The 18,279-nt window shown below is 43.0% G+C and overlaps 1 protein-coding gene across 2 annotated transcripts; it reads right to left on the bottom strand.

Moving 5' to 3' along the window:
- Positions 1-11,635: 11,635 nt before the first annotated feature.
- LOC120028597 lies at positions 11,636-14,315 on the bottom strand. 2 transcript variants are annotated; one of them, XM_038973806.1, is made up of 3 exons: positions 13,395-14,315; positions 12,011-12,876; positions 11,636-11,906 (listed from the first exon to the last, which is right to left on the bottom strand). In XM_038973806.1, exons 2-3 carry the CDS (start codon positions 12,848-12,850, stop codon positions 11,841-11,843), a joined length of 906 nt encoding a protein of 301 aa, XP_038829734.1. In that variant the 5' UTR covers positions 12,851-12,876; positions 13,395-14,315; the 3' UTR covers positions 11,636-11,840. The 2 variants fall into 2 exon arrangements, with proteins under 2 accessions (XP_038829734.1, XP_038829733.1); XM_038973805.1 differs by having other exon boundaries at positions 12,011-14,314.
- Between the last annotated feature and the right edge of the window lie 3,964 nt (positions 14,316-18,279).

Below are 18,279 nucleotides of genomic sequence, written 5' to 3'. Positions count from 1 at the left end.
CTCCATAATGACAAAGAAAAACAGGTTTTTCAAATTTTTTGCAATTTTATAAAAATAAAAAAAAACATACATTATTTACATAAGTATTCAGACCCTTTGCATTGAGACTCGAAATACCAGGGTGTGGTCTCAGAGCATGCACAGACCATCTGGCAACTGTCTTCATGGACATTTTCAACATCTCCTTCTCCCAGTCTGTAATCCCAACATGTTTCAAGCAGACCACCATTGTTACTATGAACTCAAAAGTAACCTGCCTAAAATAATATTGTCCCATAGCACTCACATCTGTAACCATGAAATGCTTTGAAAGGCTGGTCATAGCACACATCAACACCATCATACCAGACACCATGGACAAACTCCAATTTGCATACCACCCCAACAGATCCACAGATGATGCCATCTCTATTGCACTCCACACTGCTCTCTCCCACCTGAGCAAGAGGAATACATATGTGAGAATGCTGTTCATTGACTACAGGTTCCTTCCAAGCTCAAAACCAACCTTGGGACCCTCGGACTGAACACCTCCTTCTGAAATGGATCCTGAACTTTCTGATATGCTGCCCCCAGGTGGTGAGGGTAGGTAACATCTGCCACTCAACATGGGCGCCCCTCAGTGCTGTGTGCTTAGTCCCTTCCTGTACTCCCTGTTCACCCATGACTGTGTGGCCATGCACAACTCCAACACCACCATCAAGTTTGCTGGCGACACAACGTGGTAGGACTGATCACTGACGACAATGAGACAACCTACAGGGAGGAGGTCAGAGACCTGGCAGTGTGGTGCCAGGACAACAACCTCTCCCTCCAATGTCAGCAAGACAAAGGAGCTGATCGTGGACTACAGGAAGGGGAGGGGCGAGCACGCCCCATCCACATCGACAGGGTTGTAGTGGAACGGGTCGAGAGCTTCAACTTACTCGGTGTCGTCTCAAACCAGCACAGTCGTGAAGAAGGCACAACAATGCCTCTTCCCCTCAGGAGGTTGAAAAGATTTGTCATGGACCCTCAGATCCTCAAAAAGTTATACAGCTAAACCATTGAGAGCATTTTTACTGGCTGCATCATGGCTTGGTATGGCAACTGCACCGGCCTCGATCGCAAGGCGCTACAGAGGATGGTGCGGACGGCACACTACAACACTGGGGCAGAGCTCCCTGCCATCTAGTAACTTTATACCAGGCGCTATCAGAGGAAGACCCGGAATATTGTCGAAGATCCCAGCCACCCAAGCCATATACTGTTCACTCTGCTACCGCACGTCAAGCGGTACCGGAGTGCCAAGTCTGGGAACCAAAAGGCTCAGTTTCTACTGAACAGCTTCTACCCCCAAGCCAGAAGACTGCTGAACAGCTAATCAAATGGCTACCCTGACTATTAGCATTGACCTATTTTTGCACTGACTCTATGCACACTCACTGGACTCTCCAACACACACAAAGCACACACACCTGCATATTGACGCCACACACACACTCTGAGCACATGCTGCGCTGGTACTCATTTTATCTATCCTGATTGCCTAGCCACTTTTACCCCTAACTACATGTACATATTACCTCAACTACCTCGTACACCTGCTCGGTACCGGTACTCCTTGTATATAATCAAAGTTTATTTGTCACGTACGAAGAAAACAACAGGTGTAGACCTTACAGTGAAATGCTTACTTACAGGCTCTAACCGATAGTGCAAAAAAGGTATTAGGTGAACAATGGGTAAGTAAAGAAATAAAACAGTAAAAAGACAGGCTATATACAGTAGCGAAGCTATAAAAGTAGCGAGGCTACATACAGACACAGGTTAGTCAGGCTGATTGAGGTAGTATGTACATGTAGATGTGATTAAAGTGACTATGCATATATGATGAACAGAGAGTAGCAGCAGCGTAAAAAGAGAGGTTGGGGGGGGGGACACAATGCAGATAGCCCAGTTAGCCAATGTGCGGGAGCAGTGGTTGGTCGGCCCAATTGAGGTAGTATGTACATGAATGTATAGTTAAAGTGACTATGCATATATGATTAACAGAGAGTAGCAGCAGCGTAAAAAGAGAGGTTGGGGGGAGCACACAATGCAGATAGCCCAGTTAGCCAATGTGCGGGAGCAGTGGTTGGTCGGCCCAATTGAGGTAGTATGTACATGAATGTATAGTTAAAGTGACTATGCATATATGATAAACAGAGAGTAGCAGCAGCGTAAAAAGAAGGGTTGGGGGGGGGCACACAATGCAAATAGTCCGGTTAGCCATTTGATTACCTGTTCAGGAGTCTTATGGCTTGGGGGTAAAAACTGTTGAGAAGCCTTTTTGTCCTAGACTTGGTACTCCGGTACCGCTTGCCATGAGGTAGTAGAGAGAACAGTCTATGACTGGGGTGGCTGAGGTCTTTGACAATTTTTAGGGCCTTCCTCTGACACCGCCTGGTGTAGAGGTCCTGGATGGCAGGCAGCTTAGCCCCAGTGATGTACTGGGCTGTACGCACTACCCTCTGTAGTGCCTTGCGGTCAGAGGCTGAGCAATTGCCGTACCAGGCAGTGATGCAACCAGTCAGGATGCTCTCGATGTTGCAGCTGTAGAACCTTTTGAGGATCTCAGGACCCATGCCAAATCTTTTTAGTTTCCTGAGGGGGAATAGGCTTTGTCGTGCCCCCTTCACGACTGTCTTGGTGTGTTTGGACTATTCTAGTTTGTTGTTGATGTGGACACCAAGGAACTTGAAGCTCTCAACCTGCTCCACTACAGCCCCGTCGATGAGAATGGGGGCGTGCTCGGTCCTCCTTTTCCTGTAGTCCACAATCATCCCCTTAGTCTTGGGTACGTTGAGGGATAGGTTGTTATTCTGGCACCACCCGGCCAGGTCTCTGACCTCCTCCCTATAGGCTGTCTCGTCATTGTCGGTGATCAGGCCTACCACTGTTGTTTTCGTCTGCAAACTTCATGATGGTGTTGGAGTCGTGCCTGGCCATGCAGTCGTGGGTAAACAGGAGTACAGGAGGGGACTGAGCACTCGTTATTGTTATTTGTGTTACTATTTTCTATTTTTATTTGCAAATGTTCTTACAATCCCTTTCCCAACAATGCAGAGTAAGTAAGCATTTCACGGTGAAGTCTACACCTGCTGTATTTGGTGACATAAAATTATATTTTGTTTTGATTTTGTAACAGTCATCGTTGCATGAAGAAGTGGACCAAAGCACAGCATGGTAAGTGTTCATGATTTATTCTCAAATAACACTTGAACAAAATAACAAAGAGCAAAACGACAACGAACAGTTCTGTCAGGTGCAGAAACACAAAACAGAAAATAACTACCCACAAAACACAGGTGGGAAAATGCTACCTAAGTATGGTTCCCAATCAGAGACAACGATAGACAGCTGTCCCTGATTGAGAACCACACCCGGCCAAAACAAAGAAATACAAAACATAGAAAAATGAACATAGAATGCCCACCCAAATCACACCCTGACCAAACCAAAATAGAGACATAAAAAGCTCTAAGGTCAGGGTGTGACAGTACCCCCCCAAAGGTGTGGACTCTGGTCGCAAAACCTGAACCTATAGGGAAGGGTCTGGGTGGGCATTTCTCCGCGGTGGAGGCTCTGGTGCGGGACGTACACCCCGCTCCACCTCTGGCTTGGCCCACATTGGTGGCGCCTCTAGTGCGGGGACCCTCGCCGCCGACCCTGGACTGGGGACCCTCGTTGCAGGCTCCGGACTGGAGGGCGTCTCTGGAGGCTCCGGGCTGGAGGGCGTCGCTGGAGGCTCCGGGCTGGAGGTCTTGGCCATAGTGGAGTTTGGAGTGTGACTGTTTGAGGTTGTGGACAGGTGTCTTTTATACTGATAACAAGTTCAAACAGGTGCCATTAATACAGGTAACGAGTGGAGGACAGAGGAGCCTCTTAAAGAAGAAGTTACAGGTCTGTGAGAGCCAGAAATCTTGCTTGTTTGTAGGTGACCAAATACTTATTTTCCACCATAATTTGCAAATAAATTCATAAAAAATCCTACAATGTGATTTTCTGTATTTTTTTTTCTCATTTTGTCTGTCATAGTTGAAGTGTACCTATGATGAAAATTACAGGCCTCTCTCATCTTCTAAGTGGGAGAACTTGCACAAATGGTGGCTGACTAAATACTTTTTTGCCCCACTGTATATTCTGGATTTTGGTTATACATAAGGGTAATGTTTCAGTCAATGCAGTAAGGTCTCCTTTTTCTCCCTCCTAGGAAGGTATGATTGATAGTTCAAATCATACTACAATTTGACACCAACACCAGTGCAACTCCCAATTCATGTAGCGGTTGACTCTTATACTTGGCCTCTTGAGATGTTTTGACCCTGCACAGATCCTCTGCTTGTGTCTACTGTTTGTTAGACAGTATCTGGTCTCTCTCTACAGTAACTTTAACAGCCTGGTAACTTTAACAGCCTGGTGTTAGTGACCGTGAGGAGGCGACAACCATCCCTCTCGTGTTCCTTCCCCTAGCCTGAACTTTGAACATTCGGCATTCCTCCCTGTCACTGAGGGGATTGGCTAATACTCTGGGAATGTAATGGCGTCGGACGGTCTCTCCCACTTCCAAGTCAGTACCTAATGAGCCTTGTCCTCTGTTCGCTAGCTGGGTAAATAACACATCTCTGTTGTTTTGAGACCTGAGCCACTGTCTTTGTCATCACCGTCTCAGAAAAATGACTCATACGACAAGCAGGAGTGTTATTAAGCGAAACACGTGAAAGTTACGACTACAACAGGCGTCAGGTGTCCCTCAGGGAAGCCCAGGGTCAGGTTCATTGGGCACCAAATCCGTTTCAAATCCTTTGAATGTGCCCTCATGAACACGTCCCTGATGTTTCAACTTTTCCCTTTTTATATAATGTAATGAGCACATCTAAATTAATGTGGATGCTACCATGACTACAGATAATCCTGAATGAGTCGTGAATAATGATTAGTGAAAAAGTTAGACGCACAAATATCATACCCCAAGACATCTCTTAATAACCTCTCTTACAATAACAGGGGAGGTTAGCATTTTTTGGGGGGGTATGATATTTGTGTATCTAACTTTCTCATTCATTATTCAGTTCTTTCAGGATTACCTGTAATTGTGGTAGCATCCACATGAATGTATAAGTGTTTAGAAACATTATTCTTATTTACAATAAAAGTCACTCCAAAATGACACTACATTATTTCTATTGGTCACAAAACAATTTGATACACAGCCAAAACAAACATCAAATGCATCCAACACATTTGTAGAGTCACAAGCTTGATGTAGTCATTGCGTGCTAAGAATATGGGACCAAATACTTTACTTTTTACTACTTTGATACACACAAGTGAATTTGTTCCAATACTTTCGATCTCCTAAATTGGACTATGTACAAAAAGTTCTGTAATATCTGAACGGTTTGCCCGATATGGATGAAAATACCCTCAAATTAAAGCTAACAGTCTACCCTTTAACGTCATAGTATAATTTAAAATCCTGGTACTGGAGTACAGAGCCGAAACAACAAATGTGTCCCAATACTTTTGGAGCTCACTGTATGTGTTTTAAACCATAGTTTGTACTTGGTTTTGATGACATAAAACCAATAAATGACTTGGATCGAATTGTTGTAACGGTCGTCGTAATCCTCCTCCTCGGACGAGGAGGAGAGGCGAGAAGGATCAGACCAATATGCGGAGTGGTTTGTGTCCATGATTATTTATTAACAAGAATAACCGGAACACTAATGAAACAAAATGACAAAAGAGAAACGAACCGACAAACAGTCCCGTGTGGCACGAATACAGACACGAGATACAAACACCCACAAAACACACGTGAATCACAGGCTGCCTAAGTATGATTCTCAATCAGGGACAACGATTGACAGCTGTCTCTGATTGAGAATCATACCCGGCAGAACACAGAAAATAACACATCGACAACCCACCCCAACTCACGCCCTGACCAACTAAATAAATACAAGAAAAAAGGAAAAACAGGTCAGGAACGTGACAATTGTTTAGATTTTTCCATTGTTGTTTCACAGGGAAAAGGAGGTGCTGCTACTGTGCCTCCCAGGAATAACATGCACACCTAGCTCTTATCCAGGAAGACTAGCTATGGGAATCTAAAGCAGGTTCCCACTGATATTTACAGAGGCTACATTCCATCACCCTTGTTCAAGAAAAGCAGTGCAGGTTGTGAATGCTCTGTGTGTTTGTGAGAAGCGTGTGCCTTTTGGAACCACAGCCCCTGACTGACCACATGCTTTCTCTCTGGTTTGAGGTGTGAATGGGTATCAAATATTTTACACATACAGTACCAGTCAAAAGTTTGGACACACATACTCATTGCAGGGTTTTTCTTTATTTTTATTATTTTCTACATTGTAGAATAATAGTGAAGACATCAAAACGATTAAATAACACATATGGAATCATGTAGTAACCAAAAAAGTGTTAAACGAATCAAAATATATATTTTTTGAGATTCTTCAAAGTAGCCACCCTTTGCCTTGATGACAGCTTTGTACACCAGCTTCATGAGGTAGTCATGTGGAATGCATTTCAATTAACAGGTGTTAAAAGTTAATTGGTGGAATTTCTTTCCTTCTTAATGCATTTGAGCCAATCAGTTGTGTTGTGACAAGGTAGGGTTGGTATACAGAAGATAGCCCTATTTGGTAAAAGACCAAGTCCATATTATGGCAAGAACAGCTCAAATAAGCAAAGAGAACCGACAGTCCATTATTACTTTAAGACATGAAAGTCAGTCAATACAAAAATGTAAGAAGTTTGAACGTTTCTTCAAGTGAAGTCACAAAAACCATCAAGCTCTATGATAAAATTGGCTCTCATGAGCACCGCCACAGGAAAGGAAGACCCAGAGTTACCTCTGACGCAAAGGTTCATTAGAGTTAACAGAAGTTGCAGCCCAAATAAAAGTAACAGACACATCTCAACATCAACTGTTCAGAGGAGACTGTGTGAATCAGGCCTTCATGGTCAAATTACTGCAGAGAAACCACTACTAAAGGACACCAATAAGAAAAAGAGACTTGCTTGCTTGAAATCTGTCCTTTGGTCTGATGAGTCCAAATTTGAGATTTTTGACACAACCGCTGTGTCTTTGTGAGACGCAAAGCAGGCGAACGGATGATCTACGCATGTGTGGTTACCACAGTGAAGCATGGAAGAGGTGTGATGCTGTGGGGGTGCTTTGCTAGTGACACTGTCTGTAATTTATTTTGAATTCAAGGCACACTTAACCCAGCATGGCTACCACAGCATTCTGCAGCGATACGCCATCCCATCTGGTTTGCGCTTAGTGGGACTATCATTTGTTTTTCAACAGGACAATGACCCAACACACCTCCAGGCTGTGTAAGGGCTATTTGACCAAGAAGGAGAGTGGTGGAGTGCTGCATCAGATCACCTGGCCTCCACAACACCCGAGCTCAACCCAATTGAGATGGTTTGGGATGAGTTGGACCGCAGAGTGAAGGAAAATCAGCCAACAAGTGCTCAGCATATATGGGGACTCCTTCAAGACTTTTGGAAAAGCATTCCAGGTGAAGCTGGTTGAGAGAATGTCAAGAGTGTGCAAAGCTGTCATCAAGGCAAAGGGTGGCTACTTTGTAGAATCTCAAATATATTTTGATTTGTTTAACACTTTTTTGGTTACTACATGTGGTATTTCATAGTTTTGATGTCTTCACTATTATTCCACAATGTAGAAAATGGTAAAAAATAAAGAAAAACCCTTGAATGAGTAGGTGTGTCCAAACCTTTGACTGGTAATACACAGTGGCAAGAAAAGGCATGTGAACCCTCATAAAATTTGATCTGATCTTCATCTAGGTCACAACAATAGACAAACGCAGTCTGCTTAAACTAAGAACACAAACAATACGTTTTCATGTCTTTATTGAACACACCGTGTAAACTATAGTTCGACCAATTACGATTTTTCAACACCGATACCAATTATTGGAGGACCAAAAAAAGTCGATACCGATTAATCGGACGATTTTTATATATATATATTTGTAATAATGACAATTACAATTGGTTTAAATAATGCAAAAACAAAGTGTTGGAGAAGAAAGTAAAAGTGCAATATGTGCCATGTAAAAAAGCTAACGTTTAAGTTCCTTGCTCAGAACATGAGAACATATGAAAGCTGGTGGTTCCTTTTAACACGAGTCTTCAATATTCCCAGGTAAAAAGTTTTAGATTGTAGTTATTACAGGACTATTTCTCTCTATACCATTTGTATTTCATATACCTTTGACTATTGGATGTTCTAATAGGTACTTTAGTATTGCCAGCCTAATCTCAGGAGTTGATAGTCTTGAAGTCATAAACAGCACAATGCTTGAAGCATTGCAAAGAGCTGCTGGCAAACGCAGGAAAGTGCTGTTTGAATGAATACTTACGAGCCTGCTGCTGCCTACCACCGCTCAGTCAGACTGCTCTATCAAATCATAGACTTAATTGTAATATAATAACACACAGAAATACAAGCCTTAGGTCATTAATATGGTCAAATCCGGAAACTATAATTTCGAAAACAAAACGTTTATTCTTTCAGTGAAATATGGAACCGTTCCGTAATTTATCTAACGGGTGGCATTCCTAAGTCTAAATATTGCTGTTACATTGCACAACCTTCAATGTTATGTCATAATTACGTAAAAATCTGGCAAATTAGTTCGCAACGAGCCAGGTGGCCCAAACTGTTGCATATACCCTGACTCTGCGTGCAATGAACTCAAGAGAAGTGACACAATTTCCCTAGTTTAATATTGCCTGCTAACATTAATTTCTTTTAACTAAATATACAGGTTAAAAAAATAAAATACTTCTGTGTATTGATTTTAAGAAAGGTATTGATGTTTATGGTTAGGTACATTCGTGCGACGATTGTGCTTTGCTCGCAAATGCGCATTTGTTAAATCATCCCCCGTTCGGCGAAGTTGGCTGTCTTTGTTAGGAAGAAATGGTCTTCACACAGTTCGCAACGAGCCAGGCTGCCCAAACTGCTGCGTATACCCTGCTGTTGCACAGAACGCAAGAGAAGTGACACAATTTCCCTAGTTAAAATAAATTAATGTTAGCAGGCAATATTAACTAAATATGCAGGTTTAAAAATATATACATACTTGTGAATTGATTTTAAGAAAGGCGTTGAGGTCAGGTACACATTGGTGTACACACAGTGCTTTTTTCGCGAATGCGCTTGTTAAATCACCCGTTTGGCGTAGTAGGCTATGATTCAATGATAAATTGACAGGCATCGATTATATGCAACGCAGGACAAGCTAGATAAACTAGTAATATCATCAACCATGTGTAGTTAACTAGTGATTATGTTAAGATTGATTGTTTTTTTATAAGATACGTTTAATGCTAGCTAGCACCTTACCTTGGCTCCTTGCTGCACTCGCATAACAGGTAGCCAGCCTGCCACGCAGTCTCCTCGTGGAGTGCAATGTAATCGGCCATGATCGTGTCCAAAAATGCCGATTACCGATTGTTATGAAAACTTGAAATCGGCCCTAATTAAATCGGCCATTCCGATTAATTGGTCGACCTCTAGTGTAAACATTCACAGTGCAGGGTGGAAAAAGTATGTGAAACCTTAGATTTAATAACTGGTTGACCCTCCTTTGGCAGCAATTACCTCAACCAAACGTTTTCTGTAGTTGTGGATCAGACCTGCACAACGGTCAGGAGGAAATTTGAACCATTCCTCTTTACAAAACTGTTTCAGTTCAGCAATATTCTTGGGATATCTGGTGTGAACTGCTCTCTTGAGGTCATGCCACAGCATCTCAATCGGGTTGAGGTCAGGACTGACTGGGCCCCTCCAGAAGGTGTATTTTCTTCTGTTGAAGCCATTCTGTTGTTGATTTACTTCTGTGTTTTGGGTCATTGTCCTTTTGCATCGCCCAACTTCTGTTGCGCTTCAATTGGCGGACAGATAGCCTTACATTCTCCTGCAAAATGTCTTGATAAACTTGAATTCATTTTTTCCATTGATGATAGCAAGCTGTCCAGGCCCTGAAGCAGCAAAGCAGACCCAAATCATGATGCTCCCTCCACCATACTTTACAGTTGGGATGAGGTTTTGATGCTGGTGTGCTGTGCCTTTTTTTCTCCACACAGTGTTCTTCCAAACAACTCAACTGGAGTTTCGTCTACCTACAAAACATTTTGCCAGTAGCGCTGTAAAACATCCAGTTGCACTTTTGCAAACTTCAGACATGCCGCAATGTTTTTTTTTGACGGAGTAGCTTCTTCCGTGGTGTCCTCCCATGAACACCATTCTTGTTTAGTGTTTTACATATCGTAGACTCGTCAACAGAGATGTTAGCATGTTCCAGAGAGTTCTGTAAGTCTTTAGCTGACACTCTACGATTCTTCTTAACCTCATTGAGCATTCTGCTCTGAGCTGTCGCAGTCATCTTTGCAGGACGGGCCCTCCTAGGGAAAGTAGCAACAGTGCTGAACTTTCTCCATTTATAGACAATTTGTCTTAACGTGGACTGATGAACATCAAGGCTTTTAGAGATACTTTTGTAACCCTTTCCAGCTTTATGCAAGTCAACTATTCTTAATCTTAGGTCTTCTGAGATCTCTTTTGTTTGAGGCATGGTTCACATCAGGCAATGCTTCTTGTGAATAGCAAACTCAAATCTTTAGTGTTTTTTTATAGGGCAAGGCAGTTCTAACCAACATCTCCAATCTCGTCTCATTGATTGAACTCCAGGTTAGCTGACTAACCTGGAGGACTGTGGGGGGTCTCGGATGGTTCAGGGGCAGCTCTTTTTGGGAACTGTGGGGGTGGATCTTGGAGGGCTGGTGGCCTGGCGGTTGGGAGCTTGGGCCGGTGGCTGATGGATCGCTGGTTCGGGTCCCCGTTTTTGACCTTGTGGGAGATCTGTCGACGTGCCCTTGAGCATGATGTTGGTTGCCTCTGTGTGTTGCTCTGGATGGGAGTCTGTTAGATGACTAATGTGATGAAGTTATTGAGCAGCTTCACAGCAAGTATATTGTACGTTTTAAATATTCAATACAATTTTTTATATATATAAAAACTATTCCACAACAACTACCTAATAAACACAAATCTAAGTAAAGGTTTGTGTGTATCAGGTAGTTGTTGTGGAATTGTTAGTTCACTTGTTAGATATTGCTGCACAAGGCAATGACTCAAGGCTGCTGCCCACTGCAAATGTCAGTGTGGACGTAACTGCATTCACGTAAATGGTCTTTGGTCTGCTCTTGGTGAGTCCACCAAGATCATTTGCCTGAATATACTTACTGTAACTTGACCCTACATTTGTACTCTTTTACCATTGTTTTATTTAAACTGCTTTTAAATTAGTCTGGTGGTGGGCAGTCTTATTTTATCAACAACCTTCTCTTTGATTGATAAGACTTAGCAACCCATATCAACATAGGGTGCTGAATGATAGTGTTTTAAAAGGAGCTTTAACTTCTCCAGATTTGTAACCCACAATTTTTATTATCAGATCACCACATTGGGTTTGATGTTGAGTCTTTTTTCTCATGTCAGAACCCTAAAGTTATCATAATATGAAAGTCACGTAGAATCTGTAGATCATTTAGAAAACTTTATTGAAAACATGATTAACAACATTAACCACCCCAGCCTTGATAAGTATGTTATGATCTCTCCCATTCGGGATATTCTGATGGATAGGATGTGTTTGTCTTTGGATCAGGCAACCAGGTTTTTCCCGCTGACTCTATAGGAAAAACAATTCGATAAAAGTCCTGGTTCACTTCTTCACCCGTTTGTCGTATTACTTTGTGAGCAGTTTTATGAGGTTGAAATACGTGGAGAAACATCCCCTGGTCATGGCAGTGTCCTATAAGCATAGAACAGAAACAAGACTTTAGAGGAGAGGTCAAGGTGTACACTGGCACATAATAACAATTATATTTATGACTGATGAGCCAGTGGTCATCTCACCTTCTCCACCTTGGTCTTCTCCTGGACCTTGGTCTTCTCCCCCTTTGCCTTGGTCTTCTTCTTGACCTTGTTGTTCTTAGTGGATCCAGTCTTGTTCCTCTTCCCAAAACAACATACCAGCCTCCTCCAGAAAGACATCTTCTTGGGCGTTGAGGAAGCCTTGTCAACCATTACCACAGGCTTCTCCTCAGGAACTGGTTGGCCGATGAGGTCAAAGTGAGGGTAGATGGAGTACGGCCATGAAATGCACACACTCTTAGAGATGGAGGACCGGCTCAGGGCCCTCTGAGGCTCACCCTTGTAGGCCCAGGCGGCTTTAGGGAGAGGTGGTGTCGGTGCGTCCAAATAGCTTGTCTCGGGTTCATCCAGAACTTGGCTGATTGAAGCACTCAGCTCCACAACCTCTTGGCGGAGCAGCTGCATCTGTGTTAGGAGGTCTTCGGGGGAGAGGGGCCGTGTCCAAATCTGTGTTGAAGTGTCCACTGGGCTTTGATCCAGCAGGACAGGTTCAGTTAATGCAATCAGGTCGGCAACCCCTTGTTGGCACAGGAAAGATTCAGGTGTGGGAGGGCGCTGTGGTGAAGCCTCCATAGCGTTGCTGCTTTGGTCCACGACAGGCTGCATTAATGCAGTCAACTCGCCAAGCTCTTGGCGGAGCAGCTGCATCTGATTTAGGAGGTCTTCGGGGGAGAGGGGCCGTGTCCATATCTGTGTTGAATTGTCCACTGGGCTTTGATCCACGACAGGCTGCACCTTCACCAGGAGGGCCTCAGGAGGGGAGGGGGGCTGTAGTGAACTATCGCCTGCACATGGCCATCCACAACTTGAGCTTCCATCCATGACAAGCTGAATTTATGGATGCAGATCTTTGATCACCCAATAAAAGAAAGACACTTGTTCAATAATAATTGCTTGAAAAGAAACAAGTAGACTAGCTAATGACTTTTCAATATCACGAGAAGACACGGATAAGGAAACAATTAAGTAAAATACACTGGTAAGACGCAGGTAATGCTCGAAGTTGACAGCAACTGACGAAATGAATCCCTCCCGATTCTTCAACGATTTGTGACAGCTGCGTCATAATGACTAGGAATCCACATTAGTCCTAGAATATGTTGCGTAATATTCGGATTCGTACTAACCCAAGGAACAAAACCACATACTTGAATTACCTCTCATTATATTCTGGCTGCCACGAATGTGGTTCCTCTTTATGTAATTTAGCTCAAGTCAGTGTGTTATAATTGCTTGCTGAGCGTAAAACCATGCTCGCGTATTTCAAGGATACAGATTTAAAGAATACGCCTGCTAGATCGCACTCTTGAAAACAATTACAAATTCACCAGTCTTAGTTTTTAATTCATCTTAATTTCCAGATTACCAACAAATCTGTGTCCATGATCGAGATGGCTCAAGTGTGCACTGCATTCACTACAGCTCTGGCGAGACCTCCCAATCACATCTCTGTGGCTGATCTTTGACAGGCCCAATCCCAACTGACACTCCTTTTGGCTCTGGTCAATAGTAGCCTTGTAAACGCCTGATCTCTCGAGTTTACACGAATGTTCGCTACACGGATATCTTCAGTGTTTCCCCTACCAGAGATATGAGGAGGAGGGGGGCTTTTGCCTTGTTCTTATGCTGAGTGACTCAAACATTTTAACAAAATCAATGGAGGCCTGTCATGCCAAATATTATCGTCAGTTGTTTATCAACGCTGTGATGATCATTAAGGCGTAAATGACATTGTCATCGTCGCTATGCCAACAAGGCTGATTTCCGCGACAATTTCGCTGTTTTAACAAGCTTTAAGCTAATACAATGAAAACATTAATTCGAGCTACTTTTGGGTACCTTGTTAACATTAGATTTCATGTTCGGTCTTAAACATTGCTACCTTTCGGAAAAGGCAAAGAACGTGTAATCTGCTTGACAAGAGTTATTTACCTTACACATCACGAAGTCAGCTAATTTCTACTCCATTTATGTGCAAATTCGTTTGATAGCTTGTCTGGCTATCATGTTTTTATTTTAACCTACCCTTTTCCCTTATCTACACTGAAATAATATAATTTCAGTAGTCCCCCAATTATTATTTTTCTATCTCGCATCGCTCATTAGTACACCCTTGTGTACTATGCAACATCTATTGTAGGTCCTAGAATACAAGAATAACGTGGAGCAAATATCTACGATCAAAGGATAATTTACAACTAATAATATTACCTTGTGAAACAGCTGTGAAAACCAACCTGGCAATATTAAGATTTTAATACATAAACTTTGATCGCTTTAGGTACAATTGTGTGATTCATTTATTTTCTAAGATTTTTTGACCACTCACATGGCAATCATAGACTAAAAAACTGCATTCTGGTGTTTGGAAAATAGAGGTGGTTGCGAGGTTCTGCCTGTCACTTGTTCTCAACAGACAGCCAGTCTCAGAAGGGGGGCTTGGAGAGGGAGACTGCAAAGTCCAGGCACTGCTGCTCTCTTTGTTCAAATCAAATTTTATTGGTCACATACACATGGTTAGCAGATGTTAATGTGAGTGTAGCAAAATTCTTGCGCTTCTAGTTCCAACAGTGCAGTAATATCTAACAAGTAATTGAACAATTCCACAACTACCTAATACACACATCTAAAGGGATGGAATAAGAAAATGTACATATAAATACAGTTGAAGTCAGAAGTTTACATACACTTAGGTTGGAGTCATTAAAACTCGTTTTTCAACCACTCCACAAATGTCTTGTAAACAAACTATAGTTTTGGCAAGTCAGTTAGGACATCTACTTTGTGCATGACACAAGTAATTTTTCCAACAATTGTTTACATACAGATTATTTCACACTGTATCACAGTTCCAGTGGGTCAGATGTTTACATACACTAAGTTGACTGCACCTTTACACAGCTTGGAAAATTCCAGAAAATTATGTAATGGCTTTAGAAGCTTCTGATAGGCTAATTGACATAATTTTAGTCAATTGGAGGTGTACCTGTGGATGTATTTCAAGGCCTACCTTCAAACTCAGTGCCTCTTTGCTTGACATCATGGGAAAATCAAAAGAAATCAGCCAAGATCTCAGAAAATAAATTGTAGACCTCCACAAGTCTGGTTCATCCTTGGGAGCAATTTCCAAATGCCTGAAGGTACCACGTTCATCTGTACAAACAATAGTACGCAAGTATAAACACCATGGGACCACGCAGCCGTCCTACCGCTCAGGAAGGAGACGTTTTTTGTCTCCTCGAGATGAACGTACTTTGGTGAGAAAAGTGCAAATCAATCCCAGAACAACAGCAAAGGACCTTGTGAAGATGCTGGAGGAAACGGGTACAAAAGTATCTATAGCCACAGTAAAGCGAGTCCTATATCGACATAAGCTGAAAGGCCGCTCAGCAAGGAAGAAGCCACTGCTCCAAAACCACCATAAAAAAGCAAGACTACGGTTTGCAACTGCACATGGGGACAAAGATCGTACTTTTTGGAGAAATGTCTTCTGGTCTGATGAAACAAAAATAGAACTGTTTGGCCATAATGACCATCTTTATGTTTGGAGGAAACAGGGGGAGGCTTGTTAGCCGAGGAACATTGAAGCATATATTGAAACATCTCAAGACATCAGTCAGGAAGTTGAAGGTTGGTCGCAAATGGGTCATCCAAATGGACAATGACCCCAAGCATACTTCCAAAGTTGTGGCAAAATGGCTTAAGGACAACAAAGTCAGGGTATTGGAGTGGCCATCACAAAGCCCTGACATCAATCCTATACAAAATTTGTTGGCAGAACTGAAAAAGCGTGTGCAAGCAAGGAGGCCTACAAACCTGACTCAGTTACACCAGCTCTGTCAGGAGGAATGGGCCAAAATTCACCCAACTTATTGTGGGAAGCTTGTGGAAGGCTACCCAAAACGTTTAACCCAACAATTTAAAGGCAATGCTACCAAATACTAATTGAGTGTATGTTAACTTCTGACCCACTGTCAATGTGATGAAAAAAATCAAAACTGAAATAAATCATTCTCTCTACTATTATTCTGACATTTCACATTCTTAAAATAAAGTGGTGATCCTAACTGACCTAAGACAGGGAATTTTTTACTAGGATTAAATGTCAGGAATTGTGAAAAACTGAGTTTAAATGTATTTGGCTAAGGTGTATGTAAACTTCATTGACTACAGCTCAGCGTTCAACACCATAGTGCCCTCCAAGCTCATCACTTTTATTTTGCCTTTATTTAACCAGGTAGGCTAGTTGAGAACAAGTTCAGGGAGCATTGATCGAGCGGCATAGGCAAGATGCAACAGATGGCATAAAATACAGTATATACACATACAGTGGGGAGAACAAGTATTTGATACACTGCCGAGTTTGCAGGTTTTCCTACTTACAAAGCATGTAGAGGTCTGTAATTTTTATCATAGGTACACTTCAACTGTGAGAGACGGAATCTAAAACAAAAATCCAGAAAATCAAATTGTATGATTTTTAAGTCATTCATTTGCATTTTATTGCATGACATAAGTATTTGATCACCTACCAACCAGTAAGAATTCCGGCTCTCACAGACCTGTTAGTTTTTCTTTAAGAAGCCCTCCTGTTCTCCACTCATTACCTGTATAAAAGACACCTGTCCACACACTCAATCAAACAGACTCCAACCTCTCCACAATGGCCAAGACCAGAGAGCTGTGTAAGGACATCAGGGATAAAATTGTAGACCTGCACAAAGTGACGACTGATTAATTTATTAAAGTGGTCTGTGTTAGTGATGGCTGTTTAACAGTCTGATGGCCTTGCGATAGAAGCTGTTTTTCAGTCTCTCGGTCCCAGCTTTGATGCACCTGTACTGACCTCGCTTTCTGGATGGTTGCGGAGTGAACAGGCAGTGGCTCGGGTGGTTGTTGTCCTTGATGATCTTTTTGACCTTCCTGTGACATCGGGTAGTGTAGGTGTCCTGGAGGGCAGATGGTTTGCCACCGGTGATGCGTTTTGCAGACCGCACCACCCTCTGGAGAGCCTTGCGGTTGTGCGCGGTGCAGTTGCCTTACCAGGCGGTGATACAGCCCGACAGGATGCTCTCAATTGTGTATCTGTAAAAGTTTGTGAGGGTTTTAGGTGACAGAAGCCAAATTTCTTACAGCCTCCTGAGGTTGAAGAGGAGCTGTTGTGCCTTCTTCACCACACCGTCTGTGTGGGTGGACCATTTCAGTTTGTCCGTGATGTGTACGCCAAGGAACTTAAAAACTTTCCACCTTCTCCACTGCTGTCCCGTCAATGTGGATAGGGGGGTGCTCCCTCTGATGTTTCCTGAAGTCCACGATCATTTCCTTTGTTTTGTTGACACACTCCGAGTGCCCTCACCTCCTCCCTGTAGGATGTCTTGTCGTTGTTGGTAATCAAGCCCACTACTGTTGTGTCGTCTGCAAACTTGATGATTGAGATGGAGGCGTGCATGGCCACACAGTCATGGGTGAACAGGGAGTACAGGAGGGGGCTGAGCACACACCCTTGTGGGGCCCCGGTGTTGAGGATCAGCGAAGTGGAGATGTTGTTTCCTACCTTCACCACCTGGGGGCGACCCATCAGAAAGTCCAGGACCCAATTGCACAGGGTGGGGTTGAGACCGAGGGCCTCAAGCTTAATGATGAGCTTGGAGGGAACTATGAGGTTGAATAATGAGCTGTAGTCAATGAACAGCATTCTTACATTCTGTACATCCTCTTGTACAGATGGGATAGGGCAGTGTGCAGTGTGATTGCATTGTCTTTGGACCTATTGAGGCGGTATGCAAATTGAAGTGGGTCTAGAGTGGCAGGTAAGGTGGAGGTGATATGATCCTTGACTAATCTCTCAAAGCACTTCATGATGACAGAAGTGAGTGCTACGGGATAGTAGTCATTTAGTTCAGTTATCTTTGCCTTCTTGGGTACAGGAACAATGGTGGCCATCTTGAAGCATGTGGGGGACAGCAGACTGGAATAGGGAGAAGATTGAATATGCCCGTAAACACATTTAAATGTCTTACTCACGTCGGCCACAAAGAAGGGGGTGGGGGGCCACACAGTCCTTGGTAGCGGGCGGCGTCGGTGGCACTGTATTATCCTCAAAGCGGGCAAAGAAGGTGTTCTGAGTGTTTGCAGGGCTCTTGTTAAGTTAATCTGTGTATCTCACATTATGTGCCCGGTATGATCGAGAAATAAAACTTTCTTAGCAGATAATGACAACATAACAACAGTAGCTGTAGATTATGTAATGA

The sequence above is a fragment of the Salvelinus namaycush genome, chromosome 34 (genome assembly GCF_016432855.1).
Source record: "Salvelinus namaycush isolate Seneca chromosome 34, SaNama_1.0, whole genome shotgun sequence".
NCBI lineage: Eukaryota > Metazoa > Chordata > Actinopteri > Salmoniformes > Salmonidae > Salvelinus > Salvelinus namaycush.
The sequence above is the reverse complement of the archived record's forward strand: the minus strand, read 5'-3'. Positions and strand labels throughout refer to the sequence as shown.